The sequence below is a fragment of the Carassius auratus genome, chromosome 24 (assembly GCF_003368295.1).
Source record: "Carassius auratus strain Wakin chromosome 24, ASM336829v1, whole genome shotgun sequence".
Lineage (NCBI taxonomy): Eukaryota > Metazoa > Chordata > Actinopteri > Cypriniformes > Cyprinidae > Carassius > Carassius auratus.
In genome coordinates, this window is record NC_039266.1 from 12,960,169 (window position 1) to 12,981,811 (window position 21,643).

Consider the following 21,643-nt stretch of genomic DNA (forward strand, 5'->3'; position numbering starts at 1 on the left):
AGTAGTTTACAATCTTCAGGCAGTCACAAAAGGAAGAATAGAAACATAAAGAGCTAACACATGGGAATAATTGATGTAGATTATCCTTTTCTCCCTTTTATGACATTATGTCTCAAAAGGGGCAAAATATTGAGGCCCATTAATCCAGTTTGGACATGGGTCATTCTAATTGGTCAAGGACCCTAATAGTTTTATGACTAGTAGCTCATGATTCCATTATAATGTTGAAATTCAGACAAGTAATGAGTTTATATTTACTTTATTATATGAAATCACCTATTAAAGTCAGCCATTGAATACTATGGGCCTAAAAATGCATAATTTTCTTTCAAGTATACCTTTTTTATTATATAGATGTAATATTTTTATTCATTCATTCATTTATTTATTTATTTCCATTTAACTAACATACTTCTAAGAATAAAAATACCTGCATGTTCAATAAAAATTAAATAAATAAACAAACAATCATGGGTGTAGCCTACACATGATAATTATTTAAATAATCACATATTTTAAAAAGAATATCATGAATATCAAGGACTTTTTTCAGGGTTAATCCAATTAACCTAATGTGATATTTTACATATTTACATCACAAAGTATAGTAAGCAAATAAGTTTTATTTGAATTTATAAAACTATGTGTACCTTCACTGCATTACTCCTTGTAGGCTACATTACGAAAACTGCTTACATAAGGGAAAGTTCACCCAAAACTGGAAATTGTGCCATCATTGTGTCATCTTCAAGTTGCAAACTTGTTTCTTTCTTCTGTTGAGCACAAATGAAGATATTTTGCAGAATGTTGGGAGCCAAACAGTTGAATGCGTAATTTTATTTTTATTAATTTTAATTATTAATTTTTTTATTAACTTATTGATACACAATACCGTGCTGGGTCACCTTAATGGCTGCTCTGTGTTTTGAACTATGTTCCTCCATTTTAAGACAAACTGATTTGTTGTGTTTTCGCATTCAAGAGATTATAAGCTAGATGCAATTTTTTGGGGGGTTACATTGAATGTTGTTCGACTTTGTTTATGAATAAAGACTGATCTGTTGAAAACAGTTATTTTGAGTTAGATGCCAAATGCTTTCCTCTTATTCAATTTTGACATTGAAGGGGTGAATACAACATATTTGTCCACCGGCAACTATAGTTGCTGCATATTTTAATACAATTTTCAAGAAAATATACTAAAACCTAGGGAAAATAAATGCAGAACATGTTCACATAGGACACTATTAACATGACTACTGTATATGCATGAAACCATTTAGAAAAGTCTGGGTACAAATGGGTTAAAGATTAAAAAGTTCTAATATTGTTTTGTTTGGATTCATTTTTTACATCTAAAAATTTTTATGTTAACAGGGATATGCATATTTTTTACACCGATTGTATATTTTAGCACATGAATACTAACACAGCTGAGTATAGTGTATTTCTGTGTATTCGTCATGTTTGAAGAGTGTTTGAGTGGGGCAGTAGTTCTGCTGCTTTGAGATGTCAGTCTCTTCATAAAACACAATGAGTGTTTCATCATCGGAAATAATCCGTTCATTGTTCATCACTCTGGCAATGTTGACATAATCAACGTCTGTGTTATTAAACTGTGAACAAAGAAAACAGATTTCAAATCTGATTTATATTTAAAATATGTGACATCTTTTAAACAATTAGCAGAATAAATTAAATATATAACATCACAAGAAAGCATGTGAATTTAATGATGTTAACATTTTGATACAAATAAGCTATAAGCTCATAGCAGCATTTCTGAATTCCAAGATAGTTGGACAAAATTAAACAACCATAAACATACCCAACCAGAAGGATCCTTCCCATTCTCACTGGGTTTATTTAAATGTTTTGTCCTAATAAGACTGTGAGAAAAAGCATAATGTTTTTATAAACACTTTTTTTTTCTCTAAGCAGCCTAAATGCCTCATAAATATATTCAGACTAACTTTACAATCTTTACAAAAGTGTAAATGGGTAATGATGGCAGAAATATGTTGCAGAAAAATTTGATTGTTAATAAAATTCAAAAGGTCACATGTCAAATTTTTGAAAACCAGAAAATAACATGTAATGAAATGTTAAGACTGGCATGAAAAATGTAGAGAATTTTACACTAGACAAAAAAAAAAAGATAAAAATAATTTTGGAAACATGTGAATATATTATATTCTCACAAAGGGAAACAATTATTTTTGCACAGACAAACAAAGAGTTAAACAAACTAAGAATTACTTATTTTACCGTTTTTAAAGTTTGTTAATCACTGTATCAGGTCAAACATTAGCAACTGAGTTAATTATGTTTTAACTGTGGCTGATGCTTACACTAACACAAACACAATGTTGAACACATCTTAAAATATCCTGTTTCAAAATTACAACTGTTATAAGATATGTTATGAATAAATGCAACTAAATTTACCTGGTACAAACACCAATAGCAAAGAGTGTGAGCAATCCTCCCACGCAAGCAGAAATCATATGCATAGATGGTCCATCTTGTCCTGTGTCATATAAAACACTTATATCTGGGACAGAATTCTGGCATAAATTTGTTCTTTACCTTTTTAGACTGTGTAAACTCACCTGTCAGCTGGACCTCTTCTGATGACTGTTTTCCATATTTATTTTGTACAATGCAAAGGTATGATCCTGTTTGAGTTTGGGTTAAATTAATTTTCGCTCCCCAAGCTATAGGCGTCTCCTCTCCATGTTTATACCAGATGTAGTTCAAGTCATTTGATGGACTGGCGCTGCTTTTGCAGGTCAAAGTCACATTAGTGCCAACAGATGGAGTAATGATGATGTGAGTTTCTTTTGGAGGAACTTTAAGAAAAACACAAGAACATATACAGGGTTAACAAATGATACCTTTTCATTTCATCACATCAAGGATCATTTAAAACACAAAATAACTTTAAATCTCTTACACAGGACTCGTAGCATCACTATAGTCTCCACAGTTGAGGCATCAGGTGTATTTCTTGGATATGTAGCAGTGCAGGTGATGTTCCTTCTGTGATCTTTGTATGAAACTTTGAATGTAAGCTTTGAAACCACTGACTGAGTTTTATCAGGTTTCTCCTGTAACTGTGTTGTAATGTGAGCCGATTCAGGGATGTTAGACCAGGATATTGTAGGAGGTTGTTTTGGGCAAGGGGCTTCAGCAGAGCAGCTCAGATTGACTGTAGTTTCCTCCATCACTGTCAGATCACTGGGTTTAAGTTCAGGAGGGTGTGGTGAATCTACAGGGGAAATACATGTAAGGTCAGGTTTTACACTTGGGGTGAGGTTTAGCACATTTTACAAAGTGTCAGCTACTACATGCATAACCCACCCCCCCCCCCCCCCCAACGCCGAAGATACAGTTTTATAATGTTATGGTATTTTTCAAAAATGTAGTTTGTTGACACATATATAATGTAAAACTTACTATCAATATATTATGTAATTAATAATTATATTTCTTTGTAAAGTAAGGTGAATTCCTCTTAGTACTTTGGTGTGTGGATGGTCTGGGATGACATTTACCTCTGACATTGATCCTCACAGTCTTTTTTGTAACATCTGTACTGGGGTTAAATGTTACTCTGAAAACTGGCTCCATTTCCAGTCTGAAGTAATAGAGGCCTGAATGATTCTTCATGATGTTATAGAAGACAGTTGTGCAGTTCCTCTCTCTGAGATTTCCAGTCATCTGTATGTCACTGAATCCTCTAATGATGTTTTCACTGCTGTTAAACGCTATAAAACTGTCTTTGTCTCCAATCCTTGATGTGGTTTTTAGCCAGATCCCATAAATAGATTCTGCCTTGTTAAGTTTGTCCTCAAAATCAGAGATGTCGAATGTGCAAGGAATCTGCACACAAGAGCCTGTCAGAGCTGTTACTGTCTGAGGCATCACAGCAAAGTAGTCTTTATCAGCTGGAACATAAAACACGTTAGTCATGCTAGAGACATGAAGAAATGAGCATTTGGATTTTAATTCCTATTAACCCTAGTGAATGTATTTTGATTAAAATTACACTTTAAACGTGCAATAATATTATACTAATAACAAACTGAGGTCATATATCCTTTACTTTTAGTAGCTAACATTAAAACCCACTGCAATAGCATTCATAGTAAACTTGAAGTGTGCTAATAACATTATTATTGTGTGCTTTTAATGCAAATAATGAATCTTTACAAATTATAGGATATATAACCAGATGTGTCAATAAGCTGCCTGCAAATCGAGGCGGGGCTGCACGTGTCACCCCGCCCCATACCTACTCTGATTGTGCATAAAGCATGTTACCACTGAACGATATACCGTATACAACTTTGACTAACGCTGTTAAAATGTATGAAACTGTTTGCTGAAATAAACACAATCTTAACAACTGAACTACAATAAGAACACGATGTGCATGAAATGTTTCTATTGCAACAGATTAGCCTACAGTTATGTCCTTTCAGAATCATCACTGGCCTGCAGAAATAAAAGTTCCTCGATTTCTTCATTTTAAAATAATGAGGAGCAGCATATTTTCCTGAAATAAATGGGATGAAAAAGTCTATGCTTTGCAATGTAGTAAAGAAAATTAAAGTCTCATAAAAAAAAGGCAAACAGCAGACACATTAGTCTATTGCAGTGTCAATTATCAACTGTATGACAGATAAGAAACAATAATTGTCTTGTCATGCTATATAAATTAAAACAATACTGATACATGCTTTTCATTTCCTTTCGTATACTCTTAAGCAATGAAATAATCAAATTTTCAACAATTATTTAATTCACAATTTATTACTCTATCTGAAGACCTGATCCTATGGATAATCAACACAATTAATTTATTAAATGTAGTGGGTTGTTCGTCTGTTAGCCTAAAGATCAGCTTAATTTAGCAAAACAATCATTTTAGGGACATGGAGGGTTACAGGCTAACTTTTTTTTCTTCTTCTGTGCATTATAATGAAGGCTTTGTAAAACTGCACAGTTTTTTTTTTAAGCTTTTTACTTTTTTAGCTTTTTGAACAACATACTCCACCCTACACCAACTGAACATATTTCCTATCACGTATGCCTGTCAAAGACAATCGAACCAATCAGAGTAGGCATCTGCAGGCTGCAGCCGGGTGTTTCTCAACCATAGAGAGAAGAGTCTATAAAAAGTTCTCAACACTTCGCGCACTGCGTGTCAGTTGCGTCACTTGGTGTGAATTTGCCTCTGTTCACGTCATTCCATTGACTTAGTGTTATTTTTATATGTTACTACTCAGTACTACTAGAAGTAAACAGACAGTTTCCACCGATGAAGGCACAAGTTAATGGATTTAAAGACTGAGTAGTCTTGAATATAGGAGCAGTAGGCGGCACAGTTCTGTTCGTAATCATAACAGGTCAACAGAGGATTCAATAAAAATAAATTAACCAAGTATTACTTCAATATTTAACAAATTAAATTGTTTTATTTTCAAATTGCTCAATGTTACATTTGCAGTGTAGGCAAAAGTTGTCTTTTGAAATTCTGCCCTTACAGCACCTTTAGAAATATACTAGATGTTTCTTTCATTTTCAATTCTCATAAGAAAATAAATTCTAATAATAATAATGATAATAATAAAATGACACAGCATCATCTTAAAATAATTTAATTATTCTCAGATTTTAAATACATGCTGAGACTTTCTCTGGAATGAGTTTCTAAACTAAAGGTTTCTTCAGAAAAAATGTCTGTAACTAAGATTCCCAATAGTGTGCACTCGTCTAGTGAGTTCAGATGTTTAGCAAAAGTACAGAAAGACTGATTTTTTGTGAGTTTCACATACAGGTATATATTTTTTTGTACTCAGAGAACACCATTATAAAAATCACTTTTTAAAAACATTTTGTAGAAGGAATTAAGAACTTAAATACAAGTAAGTATATGCATTTTTTCATAATATAATACACATTCTAAGCAAGAATTTGTGCTCTGCATGTAACCCATCTTAAGTGCGCACACACCTGGAGCAGCGGGCAGCCTTTTAAGCTGCAGCACAAGGGAGCAGGTCGGGGTTCAGTGCCTTGCTCAAGAGCACCTCAGTTGTGATATTGCCAGCCTGAGACTCAAACCCACAACCTTAGTGTAAGGACAGTCAAACTCTCTAACCACTAGGCCACAACTTCCCATTCACAACGTACTCGTAATGATGAGAAAGATTGACCAACCTGAGTGAGTTTGTACCAACACAGAGCTGATGAAAATAAAGGACGTTATCTGGTTTCCTGCCATCAGGGTTCGTAGAGTGGATGACATTGGACTTTACAATAGCAACAAATGAGTCCAAAACACCTTCAGAGTACACTTTATCACTAAACAACACAAAATACATATCTGTCACGGACATTTAACAACCATAACTCATTATTTGTTACCTATTGTAAAAGAATTATCTATTAGGATAAGCCACAATTTCACTTTTACACTCAGATACTGTACATAATCATCTGATATTGATCATGTTTGCCCTTTCATGCACTGTAAAAATGTATGACTGAACTCATCAGGCTGACCATATTAAAGTTACATCAGTAAAAGTGATTAATCTGAGTTACATCAATTATTTTCATTTACTAAATAAACTTCTATTCATAAAAAACATACATGAATATAGTTTATGCCAAATTATTTTCGCTTTGTGGCAAAACTATATACCTTTATAATGCTAAAACATTAATGGAAATATATGACTGGAACTTAGACTTGATTCACAGAAAACTCTGCAAATACTGCAAACTCTCGCCTATAAACAACTCACAGCTATCGCTTTCTGTTATTTAACGAAACAGGTTGGTTATAGCCTATATTTAGCATACATTATTTTTGTGAGAAAGAAAAGCACAATAATTAAATTTCTTACCTCAAAAAAGTAGTTTAACTTTTAAGAAGTGGATGTCCCTAAAATTTTCCTCTTTGTTGCAACTACCCTTTTTTTAACATGCTTCATGCCGTGACACTGCACTAAAACCCAATGTAATGTCAAACAGGAAGATACTGTATTTGTAGGAACTACAGATGTCACGAGTAGAGACTCTTCCTTTTTCTATTTCTTTTGTGTTTTCAAACATGTAAAAAGTAAAATGCTTTAAATAAATGGTTATTGGGCGTTTTTTTCTTATGTTGTCATACAGGCCCAGATCTATGGGAGTGCTAGCTCAAACAAAAGAAAAAGCATCCTCAGCTGAAGCTGTAATATTAGCATATTGGCAAAACAGATCTGAAAAATAATCCAGCCATACATTTGTGTTTGCACTCTGGAGAGCATCAAAAGTTTTTATTTTCAATGTGTTTCTATAGTGTTGAGCAATGTAGCCAATCACATTCATATCTGTAGACTTTTTGAATGCAATGGCCAATCAGAGTCGTGTAAGTTATGATAAACTCATAACACGAGACAAGAGACACAACACAAGGTTTCAAAATGTGATGACAAGAATGTGATGACATTTTTATGCAGTATTTTTAGAAAATCCTCAATGACACAATACATGGCTGGAAAAAAAAGTGTCTGTAGGTGTATTTTAAAATGTTTTAACTTATCATATTGTGAAAGTCATTTCAGTATGATTCATCATATGCAGTAAAAGACAATGATATCCAAGCATTGTAAAAGGTTCTTCAACAAACTGAACTGATTTGCTTCTCTCTTGATTTCACATGAGTCTCTCCGAGAAGGGTATTCCTGCACAACCGGAGGCTACAGTTACAGGACCGCAATTCTGTGACCGCAGCTTTAGGACCCTAGTATTTTTGTAACAGCGCCACCTACTGTACTGAATCAACACTAATTAAAGATGGACAACGTGGACAGCAACCAGACGGTGAGTATCGATATTTAATTAAGTTTTATTTTATAACCTTTAAACGGTGCAAAGTTTACATAGTGAGAACTGCTACCTATGAATTAATAATTAATTCCCACCAAATTAAGAATTTGTGAGCTAGTTTTATTAATTACTACGACGTACAAGACACCACCCCCCAGCACCGTAGAGAATCAACGACTGGCAGACGATCTGAACGAGTTTTACTGTAGGTTTGAAAGAACACCCATCACCTGCCCTGAACGCCTCCCCACAAAACCATTCACACCTTTCACAACTCCTGCAACCAGCCCTGAATGCCTCTCCAAACTACCGTTCACACCATTAACAGCTCCTGCAACCCATCCTGAACACCTCTCCAATCAAGCACTCTCACCATTCACACCTCCTGCATCCCCCCTCTCAGGTGGGGCACCTGCAATTCAGATTAGCGAGGATGCAGTGCGCCAGGTCTTCCGGAAGCAGAAAAGGAAAAAAGCACCAGGCCCAGATTGTGTTACACCAGCCTGTCTGAAATCCTGTGCTGACCAGCTGGCCCCCATCTTCACACAGATCTTCAACAGATCGCTGGAGCTGTGCGAAGTCCCTTCATGCCTCAAACATTCCACCATCATCCCCATCCCTAAGAAACCCAAAATTACAGGACTAAATGACTACAGGCCTGTGGCTCTAACGTCTGTAGTCATGAAGTCATTTGAAAAACTGGTGCTGGCCCACCTGAAGGACATCACTGGGCCCTTGCTGGATCCTCTTCAGTTTGCCTACAGAGCAAACAGGTCTGTGGACGATGCAGTAAACATTGGACTGCATTATGTTCTGCAACACCTAGACAGACCGGGGACTTATGTGAGGATCCTGTTTGTGGACTTCAGCTCGGCCTTCAACACGATCATCCCAAACCTCCTCCTGCCCAAACTAAATCAGCTCTCCGTGCCCACCTCCATCTGTCAGTGGATCAACAGCTTCCTGACAGACAGGCAGCAGCTAGTGAGGCTGGGAAAATACACATCCAGCACCCGTACAATCAGCACCGGAGCTCCCCAGGGCTGCGTTCTCTCCCCACTGCTCTTCTCCCTCTACACCAACGATTGCACATCTAAGGACCCCTCTGTCAAGCTCCTGAAGTTTGCAGATGACACCACACTCATCGGCCTCATTCAGGACGGTGACGAGTCTGCTTACAGACAGGAGGTTAAAGAGCTGGCTGTCTGGTGCAGTCTCAACAACCTGGAGCTTAACACGCTCAAAACAGTGGAGATGATCGTGGACTTCAGGAGAGACCCCTCTGCACTCCCCACACTCACCATCATGAACAGCACTGTGACTGCAGTGGAGTCATTCAGGTTCCTGGGAACCACCATCTCTCAGGACCTGAAGTGGGACATTCACATTGACTCCATCGTAAAAAAGGCCCAGCAGAGGTTGTACTTTCTCCGCCAGCTGAGGAAGTTTAACCTGCCACAGGAGCTGCTGAAACAGTTCTACTCCACCATCATTGAATCCATCCTCTGCACTTCAGTAACTGTCTGGTTCAGCTCAGCTTCTAAATCTGACCTCAGGAGACTACAGAGGGTAGTCCGGACTGCTGAGCGAATCATCGGTTCAACTCTCCCATCTATTCAAGAACTGTACTTATCCAGAGTGAGAAAAAGGGCTGTCAAAATCACTCTGGACCCCTCACATCCAGCACACTCCCTCTTTGAACTGTTGCCATCTGGTCGACGCTACAGAGCACTGAGCACTAGAACGACCAGACACAGGACCAGTTTCTTCCCTCAGGCAATCCATCTTATGAACAGCTGACAATAATGGCGAACACACTACACTTTATATTTATATACACATACACTTTATTTATCTAACACACATACTTAGTATACACTTAAATTTTGCACACAATATATATGTACATACATAACTTCACTTTGTAATATACCTGCCTACAATTGTCATTTGTATATTGTCATTCACTGTCTACATATTTGTATTTTTTATTCTTTTATTATGTGTTTTATGTTCTGTCGCTGTCATTCTGTTGTACTGCGGAGCTTCTGTCACGAAAACAATTTCCTCGTATGTGTAAACATACCTGGCAATAAAGCTCATTCTGATTCTGATTCTGATTCTGTTAATTCGTGGCTATGATTTCATAAATTATAATTGTGTTTTAATGACGAAGTATTATAAGTGAATCTAGCCTGCACATTAATTATACTTATCAGATGACAAGAGCATGGTTGATGTAAGGTTTGTAAGATTTACCTGCAGCTTAATGTATTAGAGTGAATACTGGCTTAATAGTCGTTGTTTTACCATATTTAGGTATTAAATATATTTCATAATTAAACTTCACTGACTGCCTAGTTGCAGTATGTGTTAGCCTGTTGTTTTGGCATTATTTTGCAATGATAAATTAGGCATTTGGCAATTTTAATAGTTTGTTACAATTTGGCCTAATCTGCAGGTCTATTCCACACACAGTTATACATTGCTATCATGTGTTAGTTTCTGTCATGTTCTGCATGGCCAATATGAAGTGATTTTATGGATTCGATTAGGCTCATTGTAGGACAGATGATTAAAAAAGGCACTAGGGATATTTTCATGATCTCAAAATATTCTAACAAGTACACTCTCACTTTTCCAAGATACATATAACAATCAAAAGGGGAAATCCCTGCCCGAATTGAAGAGATGCACCACATGCTGCAAGGACTTTCACTTTTCATATATATATATATATATATATATATATATATATATATATATATATATGTATATATATATATATATATATTAGTATATGTATATATATATATATATATTTATATGTATATATATATATATATATATGTATATGTATATATATATATATATATATATATATATATATATATATATATATATATATATATATATATATATATATATATATATATATATATATATTCCAGTTGAATATGTTAAACAAATGTTTCTTATTTATCTCTGTCTCTCGCTCTCTCTTTCTCTAGAGTTGAAGCCTACAGCCATTCTATCCATGCAGCAACTGATGGAAAAGGGGTTCACTTTGGTGCTGTTGTGATGTTGTCACAAAAATGACATGTAAATTCTGTACAGACCAAGAGTTTGGACACACCTTCTCATTCAAAGAGTTTTCTTTATTTTCATGACTATGAAAATTGTAGATTCACACTGAAGGCATCGAAACTATGAATTAACACATGTGGAATTATATATGGAATTATATACATAAAAAAAAGTGTGAAACAACTGAAAATATGTCATATTGTAGGTTTTTCAAAGTAGCCACCTTTTGCTTTGATTACTGCTTTGCTCACTCTTGGCATTCTCTTGATGAGCTTCAAGAGGTAGTCACCTGAAATGGTCTTCCAACAGTCTTGAAGGAGTTCCCCGAGAGATGCTTAGCACTTGTTGGCCCTTTTGCCTTCTGTCTGCGGTCCAGCTCACCCCTAAACCATCTCGACTGGGTTCAGGTCTGGTGACTGTGGAGGCCAGGTCATCTGGCGCAGCACCCCATCACTCTCCTTCTTGCTCAAATAGCCCTTGATGCCTTCAGTGTGACTCTATAATATGTATATAAATAAACATTCTTGAATCATTCTTGTGTCTTGTCTTGCTTCTCAACAACTTTTAAAATATTGGCAGTAATTTAGTGACTCCATATGCTGATTCCAACTTTAACTTACCTGATAATGAGCTAATTCACCTTAAGGAAGTGAATCAATATACTGTATAATTCAAGAGACATTTCAAGACTTTTAAGGTTCTTCATTTTTTACAATTGTTTTAACATTGATATACATCAATTTTACAAAATTGATATTTCATTTATATTTTGTGTAAATTCATGTTTAAATTTAAAATTGTGACTCAAAGCACACTTAGTAATTTAACTCTGCTGCATTTTGAAGCTTACATTTAAAAACATGCTACTGAGATTAATATATTGATGCTATATACAAAGTAACGTGACTGCAAACGTGACTGCAGTTTCAAGAACGCAGTTTACAACAGGATACTAGAACTGCGTTCCTGAAACTGCAGCCATCGCTATATTGGCCAGTACAGTAGGTGGCGCTGTCAGGAAAAACTAGGGTCCTAGAACTGCGGCCCAGATCTGCGGTCCTGAATCTGCAGCCTCCGGTTGTGCAGGAACATACTATTGGTCTCTCCAGACCTTAGAATTGTACATGAATTATGAGCTTCTGACTGAAGCAGTGTGACCTCCTTACTGAACTCCTTTCCACAAATTAAACATAAATAATAAAAAACGTCCCTGAAGACAAACCCTCATGCCATGGCAACCATCTCCAGGAACACAGTGTTCACTAACGTGGGAGAGACCAGCGATGGGGGCGTCTGGTGGGAGGGTCTGGAACCACCTGCACCAGGAATCAAACTCACAGACTGGCATGGAAAGTCCTGGAAGTATGGTAAAATTGTTCAGTAAATGCATTTTACAAAATATAAAAAAGTTATATTCTGCAATTTATATTCTTATATTTGTATTCTGCAACATTTATATGTAAACCTTTACAAAAAAAATAAAAATAATATTATTTATTTATATAGTAAATAAAATGACGTATTTCTATTACATGGACAGCATCTGTGGCATGGTGTTATAATGGTGATGGTTTATCTGTTCTTGTGTTTCTCAGGTGATTCTTCACTGTGTGCTCACCCAAACTCCAGGTTTTGTGCCCCAGCTGGCCAGTGTCCCATCATAGACCCCCTCTGGGAAAGGGATGAGGGCGTCCCCATTGATGCCATTGTATTTGGTGGCAGAAGACCAGAAGGTGTTTAATATTACTAAATCAAAACTGTATATTTAAAATGCACATATTACAGTATGTAAGAAATTAATATTTTAAGGTAAATTCAAAAATTAACTAAAGTTAATTAAGTTACCTGAAATAAAAAATCCACAACACAGACTGTAAATGCACAGACACTATTTAACTGAACAGAGATGACATCACTGAATTCAATGATGAACTGCCTTTAACTATCATTTTGCATTATTGACACACTGTTTTCCTAATGAATGTTGTTCAGTTGCTTTGAAGCAATGTATTTTGTTTAAAGCGGTGTATAAATAAAGATGACTTGACTTGACAACAAGTGGAAAATACAAAATACAAAACTATAACAATAATGGAAAAACGTAGAATCTTTCTAAATTTAAGAATACCATTGGCACAAAGGAAAGATATCACTGGAATCACTTTTAAAATATGTTTATATTATTCTTTTCTGCTGATGAATGAAAACACTGACAGCCAATCAGAATCTATCCTGCTTTTTAGGAACTCAGGCATTTAAAGTGGCAGATGACAAACTTTCACATGAATGCTGGCTTTGCCATTACAGGAATGAATTAGCTTTTTAATACATTAAAACAAAAAGGCATTATATTGTAATAATACTTCACAATAATGCCATTATCACTACTTTTTCAATCAAATAAATGCAGCCTTGGTGAACATAAGAGTCTTCGAAAATATTTAAGAAAGCTTACTGACCTCAAATTTTCTAACACTACTGTATATATACATAGACGTGTTATACATTACACCTTAAAATGTCTTTTTGGTCAAAGTGTGCCTTTGGTGTACGAGTCATTTAACTGGCGTCACGGTGTGTTTGTGGGTGCAGCCATGAGATCTGAATCCACAGCTGCTGCTGAACATAAAGGTACAAACTTTCATTTCTCCATATGATAATCAGTATACAAAGGTGTACACAACTTTTAAGCACTTACTGACAAACTGAGCGAAAAGCTCATACTGATATTTACACATTTTAATATGTGGCTTATTTTCTTTAGGTAAAGTAATCATGCATGACCACTTCGCCATGCGTCCTTTCTTCGGTTACAACTTTGGTGACTACTTGGCCCACTGGCTGAGTATGGAGACACGCAAGGGCCAAACCCAACTCCCCAAGATCTTCCACGTCAACTGGTTCCGAAAAGATCAGAAGACCGGCTCTTTCTTGTGGCCAGGGTTTGGGGAGAACGCACGCGTCCTCGAGTGGATCTTCAAACGATGCGGTCGTACCAGTGAAGATGAGGCTGCCACCCAAAGCATTGTGGGATGGATTCCACAAAACGGTGCCATAAACACAGAAGGCCTGGGTGGAAATATCGATATGGGTGCCCTCTTTGACCTGCCCAAACCCTTCTGGCAGAAGGAAACACAGGAGCTTCGGACCTACTTCACCCAGCAGGTTGGAGCTGATCTGCCCGCACAAGTGGAAGGAGAGCTGAGGGCGCTGGAGGACAGAGTGAGGGATTGAACACGCTACATTACACTGATGTTGAACAGAAGTGAAGAATAGGATGGGTTGAGGTGGAGGTAACTGTTTTTATGTGACTGTTGCACTGCAGTGGATGCTGCACCTGAGAAACACCAAACCAAAAAGTTCACAAGATGCCATCAGTGGTATCAATACCTAGGTGCCTTATTTGATCTTACAGTAGAAGCTAAAAACTCTATTTAATGATTACTAACTATATCCCAAAATGACTTTTAGGAATTATTTATTTGTATTATTTAATTATTATATATATATTTATTATTTAGTTTATTATTTTACTGTTAAAACAAGATCACAATGTGAATTTAAACCTCAGCATCTTCAAAATATGCATAGGTCATGAGTACACTACCTAATATCTGTTTTGTTTGTTTTTTAGCAAAGATATTTTTATTTCTAGAGATTTTGCCTTTTATCAGTGGAATTTATTGACATGAATCATGTTTAGCTAGGTTTGAAAGATGGGAACAAAGAACACAGACAAGTCTCTGTCATTGAATGTGTGCATGAGCTGACTGAATAAATACAACTCTAATCCAAATTGTTGTGTGCGTCACTGAGATTTCTTACATAACATCAGATGTAATAAACTGTCATTCAAAAAAAAAAAACGTGCTGTTAAACAGGACGTTATCATGTAAGATTGTGTATGTAAATTTTACAAAATGTTTTGAATCTGAATATTAACCAATAATACAGTGAACATCAGAGCTGTGAGCATAGAAATGATGACAGAAAAGATAGCATACAATGGCATTTAATGTAATATTTACTATTCCTGAGTGTGTTCTTAAACTATTCAAATCTGCATTATAACATTGACTGCATCAATAGCTAATTCTACAGCACTCACAAAGAAACATTTTGGGCTTATTTTTCTTGAGCTAGTATGCTGTGAAACGACACAATGATGCAGAAGAAATCTAAATTTACCTCGTACTAAAAAAAGAGCCCAACTCCTCCCACACAGCCAGAAATTATGGGTCCACCCTGTCCTGAAATACAAAATAATAGAAGAGTGAATTTAAAATTATTTAAAAGAGTTTTGTGGTATTTCACTTTATTAGATCAGTGATTGTTAGCAGCAATACACAAATACTTATAGATCTGAATCAATAAAGAGACTTCCTGAGTTATATATGCATGATACCATCACAAGAGCTATTCATAGAATGATTAACACAAAATACAAATATTAAAAGCAAAAGTATGAAATAATATTTTACAATAAAATTCTACATAGAGAAAAAAAATAGTCCGAAAATAACTTTTCCAACAAAGATTTCCAGGGGCCCTTTTTACTTAATATGGTGATATTTTCCAATATAGTAAAAATTCATTCATATAAATTCTATAATGAAAAAGAGGTTTTTAACCTCAATGGGACTTTCCTGGTTAAACAAAGGTTAAATAATAATAATAAAAAAATCTATAATGAAGCAAGTGTTTTTCTGATTGCCTAACAGCTTACAACCTCTTACATAAAAAGATTAAAAGGATTTTAAAAAATAGTATACTAGTACGCAACTTTTTTTAGCAACCGTCTTTATGAATGACTTATTCAATCACAAAAATTTCACAAAAAGTTTTTTGTTTCTTTGTTTTTTTACAAAAAGTAATTGATCACTCAAGAAGGAAACACCAATGTACTTAACATTAACTTCAACATTACATTTACATTTAGCAGACGCTTTTATCCAAAGCGACTTACAAATGAGGACAACGAAAACAACATAACATTAACATGTATTTATGTTTATGTATTGTATACATTATTGTATAATAAAGTATAAAATAGCAATCTTGAAAGGAGAACAAATAGGATAGATAGCCTGATGATAAACCCAGTGATGTTGAGAAACAGAGTTGCGACCATAGACTGTATAATTATTTTTTTTTTATATTTGTGACATTGTTGCAAATGTTGCGACCTGCTTTGAACTCGCTGCCACGCACTCACGTGGTTCATGGAGCTCTCCAAACAACTCCGCAGGTCAATATGTTTGAATGGGTAAAAGCTGGACAGACAGCAATATTTGCAGCAATTACTAGTGATTATTAACACATCATGTGCATTGATTGTGTTTTGAAAACTTTGCTTACGTTTTACAATCGCATTTGATTCTGAGGAGTGATGAGACACCATTAATATTTTTTTTTTTCTAATATGCTTATTATCAATATTACAATTAGGGTATTGTGTTAAAATTGAGAAAGTTTTTTTGTTTTTTTTATTCCTTTGCAAAGAGGCAAATTACTGTTGAATTCTGTTAAGTCCAAGTCCAAGTAATCATGAAGACAAGACAGTTTCTCACTTCTTCAAGGTTTATTCTAAACCCACAAGCAATACAACAGTGCCAGCCATTTACATCATTGGGCAGCAGGTGCAACAACTTCCATTTTTACTCCACACCTTTTATAGGTATCAGCATGTGGACTACAGTGCCATCTCCTGACAAGTACATAGACACAACATTCCCCTTTTACTCAAAACTGTAAATTCCACCCAAATTACATAGTGGGTGCAATAGGCAAGACCTATACAAAATTTACATCCAATTCAGTTAGTTTAACAATATATTCTACATTCTGTAACCAGACATATTAGAACTAGAATTCATTTCTCATTTAGCACAAGATAATCAATGTCTTTTGTACAAAGTAACATAATCATGCAACCAACGCAGAGGGTGTTTCATTCGTGATGAAGATCTTACAGGAACAGATGGAGAAACAATTTGATTAGGCAAGTTCACAAGTTCATTTTTAGGCAACACCGTAGAGGAAGGAACAGACTGGAGGGGCAAGGACACCAGTTCACTCTCAATAGCATTTTCCAGATGTGCACAAGTTGGAGAAAGATGAGATGCATGCCAGTTTTTTCCATCTGATAACTGGTAAGTGCTTTAACTTTTAACTGGTAACTGGTGAGGCTTTGAGAATCTAGGATGTCCTTTTGGAACATGAACTGGAATTTTTATATGCACCCAGTCTCCAGGTTTGAACTCAGGAGAACAGGCTCTTCGTTTGAGGTCTATGTATTTTTTCATCTTCTTTTGAGACAATGACACTTTCTGACTCACAGCAGGATCCTTACCAGTTATAGGAAGAGGGAGAACATTTAGACGAGTGCGCAATTTTCTACCGCAGAGTAACTCAGAAGGAGTAGCACGGTAAATTTGAAGAAAGTCTTTCACTGTTGATTTCCATGGTTTTCCAGACAGAATAGCAGATTGAATAGAACTCTTCATTTTTACTTGTGATTGAAGAAGTGAATGCCACTTCTGACCACTTACTATGATTAGATAGTCAATCAGTGTCATAATGTACCGACAATCCCATGTGGTTTCAAATGGGCCAACAATGTCAACAGCCACTTTTTCCCATGGCATAATTGGAAAAGGTACAGGTTGTAAGGGTGCAGCACGAACAGTTGTAACCTTATCAGAAGACAAGCAAACTTCACAATTCTTGATCTGTTCCTTAACCAAGCAGTCAATACCAGGCCACCAGTAAAGTTCACGTATGCATTGTTTCGTACGCACTATTCCTTGATGACCTTCATGGGCAAGATTCACCAAAACACATCGCAATGCAACAGGAACCACAAGACGTGACCCGCTAAACACATAGTCCTTTTGCACAGCAAGTTAATGATGTATTTGAAAATATGGACACAGCAGCTGATGAAGAGGACCATCCACGAACAATCTGAGCACGTAATGCAGTCATTTCTGAGCATGATGCAGAAGCAAGAGCAAATTCAGTTGGAGACACAGCAGACATTTCAGAAGACAAAGATACAACAATGTGCTCTGTGTTGTTTTCATGAATTTGAGAGAATACAGCACCAAGTCCATAATCTGATGCATCCGTTGAAATGACAATAGGCAAGTTAGGGTCAAACAATGCTAAAGCAGGGCTTTGGAGTAACAACTCCTTTACAGTACTGAAACTCTTCTGAGCCTCATCTGACCAGCTGAACTCAGAACCTTGTCTGATGCAAGCATGCAATGGTTCTACAACTGTAGCAAAATTTGGAATGAATTTATTGTACCATGACAACAATCCAAGAAGGGAACGGAGCTGATGTACATCTTTAGGAACAGGAGCATGAAGCATTGCACTAAGATGATCCTCATCTGGGTGAATACCCTGTGCAGATACAGTATGACCAAGGAAACGCAAACTGCTTTTATTAAAGTGACATTTTGAATCATTCAGCTGTAAGCCTGCATCATGTATGCACTGAAGAACATTTTCTGAAATGCAGATGGAGCTGAAGCAAGGCCATAAGGTACTTGACAAAATCTAAATAGTCCGTCATTGGTGATGAATGCAGTCAAATCACGACTTTCTTCATGAAACAAAAGCTGGAAATAAGCATTCTTTAATTCAATTGTAGAAAAGACAGTTGCTCCACGCAGCATAGATATCATTTCATCAATATGGGGCAAAGGATAACTGTCCGCAACAACAGCTTTATTTGGTTCTCGCAGGTCTACACACATGCCAATACCACCAGTCTTCTTCTGAACAACTACAATTGGAGAAATCCACGGTGATGCATCCACTCGCTCAATAAAACCCAAGTCAAGAAGGTGTTGAAGTTCATCACTGACAGCATTTCGAACAGATAATGGCAACCGTCTAAGTTTCTGACGTACAGGTTTTACCACTGAAGAAGTTTTTACCTTATGCACAAATCCTTTTGCACATCCTAGCTTAGTAACAGGGACAGAAGCAGAAAGTCACATTTCAGAGGCGGAAGACTTGAGTCGCTCCTGGAAGTATGGAAGGACCTTCAAACTTGAGATGCAATCCATTAATTAAATTCATTCCAAGAAGAGCAGTGCCACATTCAACTATAAAGATTGAAGTATTACAGATCATATTATTTCTGGTAACAGTAACAGGTAGACAACCAAGCACTGGTATTGGATCTCGTGAATATGTCACAAATTTTAACAGCAGGAGGCAGCAAAGAGTCTTGTTTAAAGTGTTTTTCATACACAGATTTAGGCAGAATCGAAATGGAAGATCCAGAATCCACAATCAACTCCACAGGTACAGAGGCTGATACAGTTATGATAGTAGTAGTAAACTTTATCTTATTAGATACTGAATCATGCCTTTAAAGAATCTGAAGCTAAGGCAGTTCAATCTCATGTACAGAATGTGTTTGCTGTAATCGACACACATTATTGCACTTTACAGAAACTGCAGGACATCTGAAATCATTTGCAAGATGTTTTGTAGATCCACATCGATAACATTCATGAGCCAAGGAAGTAGCAGAAGACTTTGAAGGCACAGGCAAAGATTTCAAAGGTGATTGTCTTTTGTAACGATCAACAGCAGGCACACTTGTTGCTTGTATTGCTTGCACGGGTACTAAAGTCTGATTTGAAAAATAATTATTTTCAAATTAATTAAATGAAACCACTACTCAAATCCAGTGCTTTAAGTGGCCCAAAAGTGGCCCGGTACTCTATTATAGCCTATATATATATATATAAAATATTATATATATATTTTTTTTTTGTTTTTTTGATGACTCCTCTCATCCCCTGAGGTAACAACAACTATATTGAAGGGGTTTTATATACAGCAGTCAACAGACGACCTTATGAAAAATAATAAATGGTTTGTGGATTTGCTTGTGCTAGAAAGAGCTACTGAACATAAATAAAATGTGCAAAAGGATTTTGAAAAAATACCCTTAGAAAGAACTACTGCATTACTTCATTAGCTTGTGTGGCGTTAGTGGGCTTAATGGGGTGTCAGTCAGGGAGTCATCTGATTCTGACCGTGTTCTTCTAGTATTCAGAGTCTGAAGCCAGGAGAGCATATTAAGTGTTGTTCACTGTATTTGTATTTTTACACACCCTCTCTGGCCACGTTGAGTTGTTGACAGCGGCAAAAGCGACGTATGCGCTTTTCACTTGTAAAACTCAAGGGTGTAAGGGTAATGTAGTCTCTGCTCTCGGTGGGACGAATTAGGAAGCTTGCATTGTGAAGGGTGCGCTGAAAAGTGGCAGTGGAGGCAAAAGATTAAAACCTCTATTAAAAGAGATGTCCAAATAAGCGTACTGGTACACTAAAAGCACGTTCTGGGCGCACTGAGAGATGGTGGTACGCTCAAGAGCTTCATTTGGAAGTGGTGTTACTGAGTACTGGTGCATACCGAGCCATTTAAAGCACTGCTCAAATCCAATTTGAGCGACACAAAACTCACCATTCATGCTTTGATGAAATTATGATATTTGGTTACAATACATACAAAAAAACAATTACTGATATTGCCATTTCAGATTTTGTTAGTTTACATTTGTCTGATTTGACAATATGATGTTGCAAAATGCATATTATAAATGAGGCAAAATATATACATTTGGTGTTTCTCTGTTAAATGAGGAAAAATGGGGTGAGGGGAAGAGATTTTGAGGAATGTCTTTTTATGTCCAAACGTCATAGGCCTGAATAACCAAAACTGTGGTTACAATTATCAACCTTCTTCAAAATATAATCTTTTATAGTCTACAGAAGGTTTGGAACAACATTTATGGTGAGTAGACCTAAATGATGATGGAATTGTCATTTTTGAGTTACCTAACGTTATCTCATTAAAAGCATCTGTTCCGCATCATGAGTAGGCTAAAATACAATGTCTTTGAGGAAAGTTTAGCCGCACACAGCACATACTGTACATATCATTAAAAAACATATGTATTGTAAATGAGATCATAAGTTTAATTTTGTGAAACAAAGAACACGTACGTCTGCAAGATGTCTGTTAAAGAAAGCATCTGCTGTGTAAAAACGTCTGATAGACATCTTTCAGATGTCAGTTTTACATGCATTCTAAATCTTAAACATCTTAAAGCAATATATTATAACTGTCTATTTGACATCTGATATGAAACGTCCATTATTTTGAAAAATGTTGGTATTGGAACAGTTGATGAGCAACAATGACTTCCATTGTAGGAAAAAAATTATACTATAGAAGTCAAGGGTGCTCATTAACTGTTCGAATACCAACATTTTTTCAAAATATCTTCTTTTGTTTTCAACAGGAAAAATAAACTCTGATGAAGATTTGGATGGAGCGTGAATAAATGACAGACATTTTATTCTGGAAGTTAACTAATTCTTTAAACACAGTCAGTTATGCCTGTGAACATATATTAGTATATTATATCTGTGAAACAGCATCTCTTGGACATGGCGAAGACACACTTATGATGCAACTCAACAAGACATTGCCTCCTCTTATTTTATTCATTTACAGTATTTGTTTTTTTTTTACTTTGCAGATCTTTTTCATGTAAATTTATACTGTAAGGGAAACTGTAAATCAGCAGTTTAAGACATTAACTTGTAAGCAAGAAACACAAGATACTTCTCTTTTCAA

At 36.0% G+C, this 21,643-nt stretch overlaps 2 protein-coding genes across 2 annotated transcripts; one reads left to right on the top strand and one right to left on the bottom strand.

The window, feature by feature from the left end:
• Window positions 1-555: 555 nt before the first annotated feature.
• On the bottom strand, window positions 556-7,022 carry LOC113042326 (myelin-associated glycoprotein-like). The gene is made up of 8 exons (XM_026201092.1): window positions 6,918-7,022; window positions 6,226-6,369; window positions 3,558-3,950; window positions 2,957-3,271; window positions 2,613-2,852; window positions 2,449-2,530; window positions 1,829-1,889; window positions 556-1,616 (listed from the first exon to the last, which is right to left on the bottom strand). Exons 2-8 carry the CDS (start codon window positions 6,311-6,313, stop codon window positions 1,425-1,427), a joined length of 1,371 nt encoding a protein of 456 aa, XP_026056877.1. The 5' UTR covers window positions 6,314-6,369; window positions 6,918-7,022; the 3' UTR covers window positions 556-1,424.
• Window positions 7,023-12,175: 5,153 nt separating this feature from the next.
• Window positions 12,176-14,226, top strand: LOC113041858 (phosphoenolpyruvate carboxykinase [GTP], mitochondrial-like; the record flags this gene model as incomplete). Its single annotated transcript, XM_026200425.1, has 4 exons — window positions 12,176-12,338; window positions 12,567-12,704; window positions 13,507-13,602; window positions 13,736-14,226. Coding segments are annotated over 4 exons (867 nt in total), but the record flags the coding sequence as incomplete, so codon positions are not given.
• Window positions 14,227-21,643: the final 7,417 nt, after the last annotated feature.

Bases quoted from the DNA above. Each gene is read 5' to 3' on its own strand.
- LOC113042326 (XM_026201092.1), bottom strand. From the start codon at position 6,313: ATGTCATCCACTCTACGAACCCTGATGGCAGGAAACCAGATAACGTCC. The intron at 3,272-3,557 runs GTAAATGTCATC...TTTCCCCTGTAG, and splicing joins TGTGAGGATCAATGTCAGAG to ATTCACCACACCCTCCTGAA. The intron at 2,853-2,956 runs GTAAGAGATTTA...TTTTTCTTAAAG, and splicing joins AGTGATGCTACGAGTCCTGT to TTCCTCCAAAAGAAACTCAC.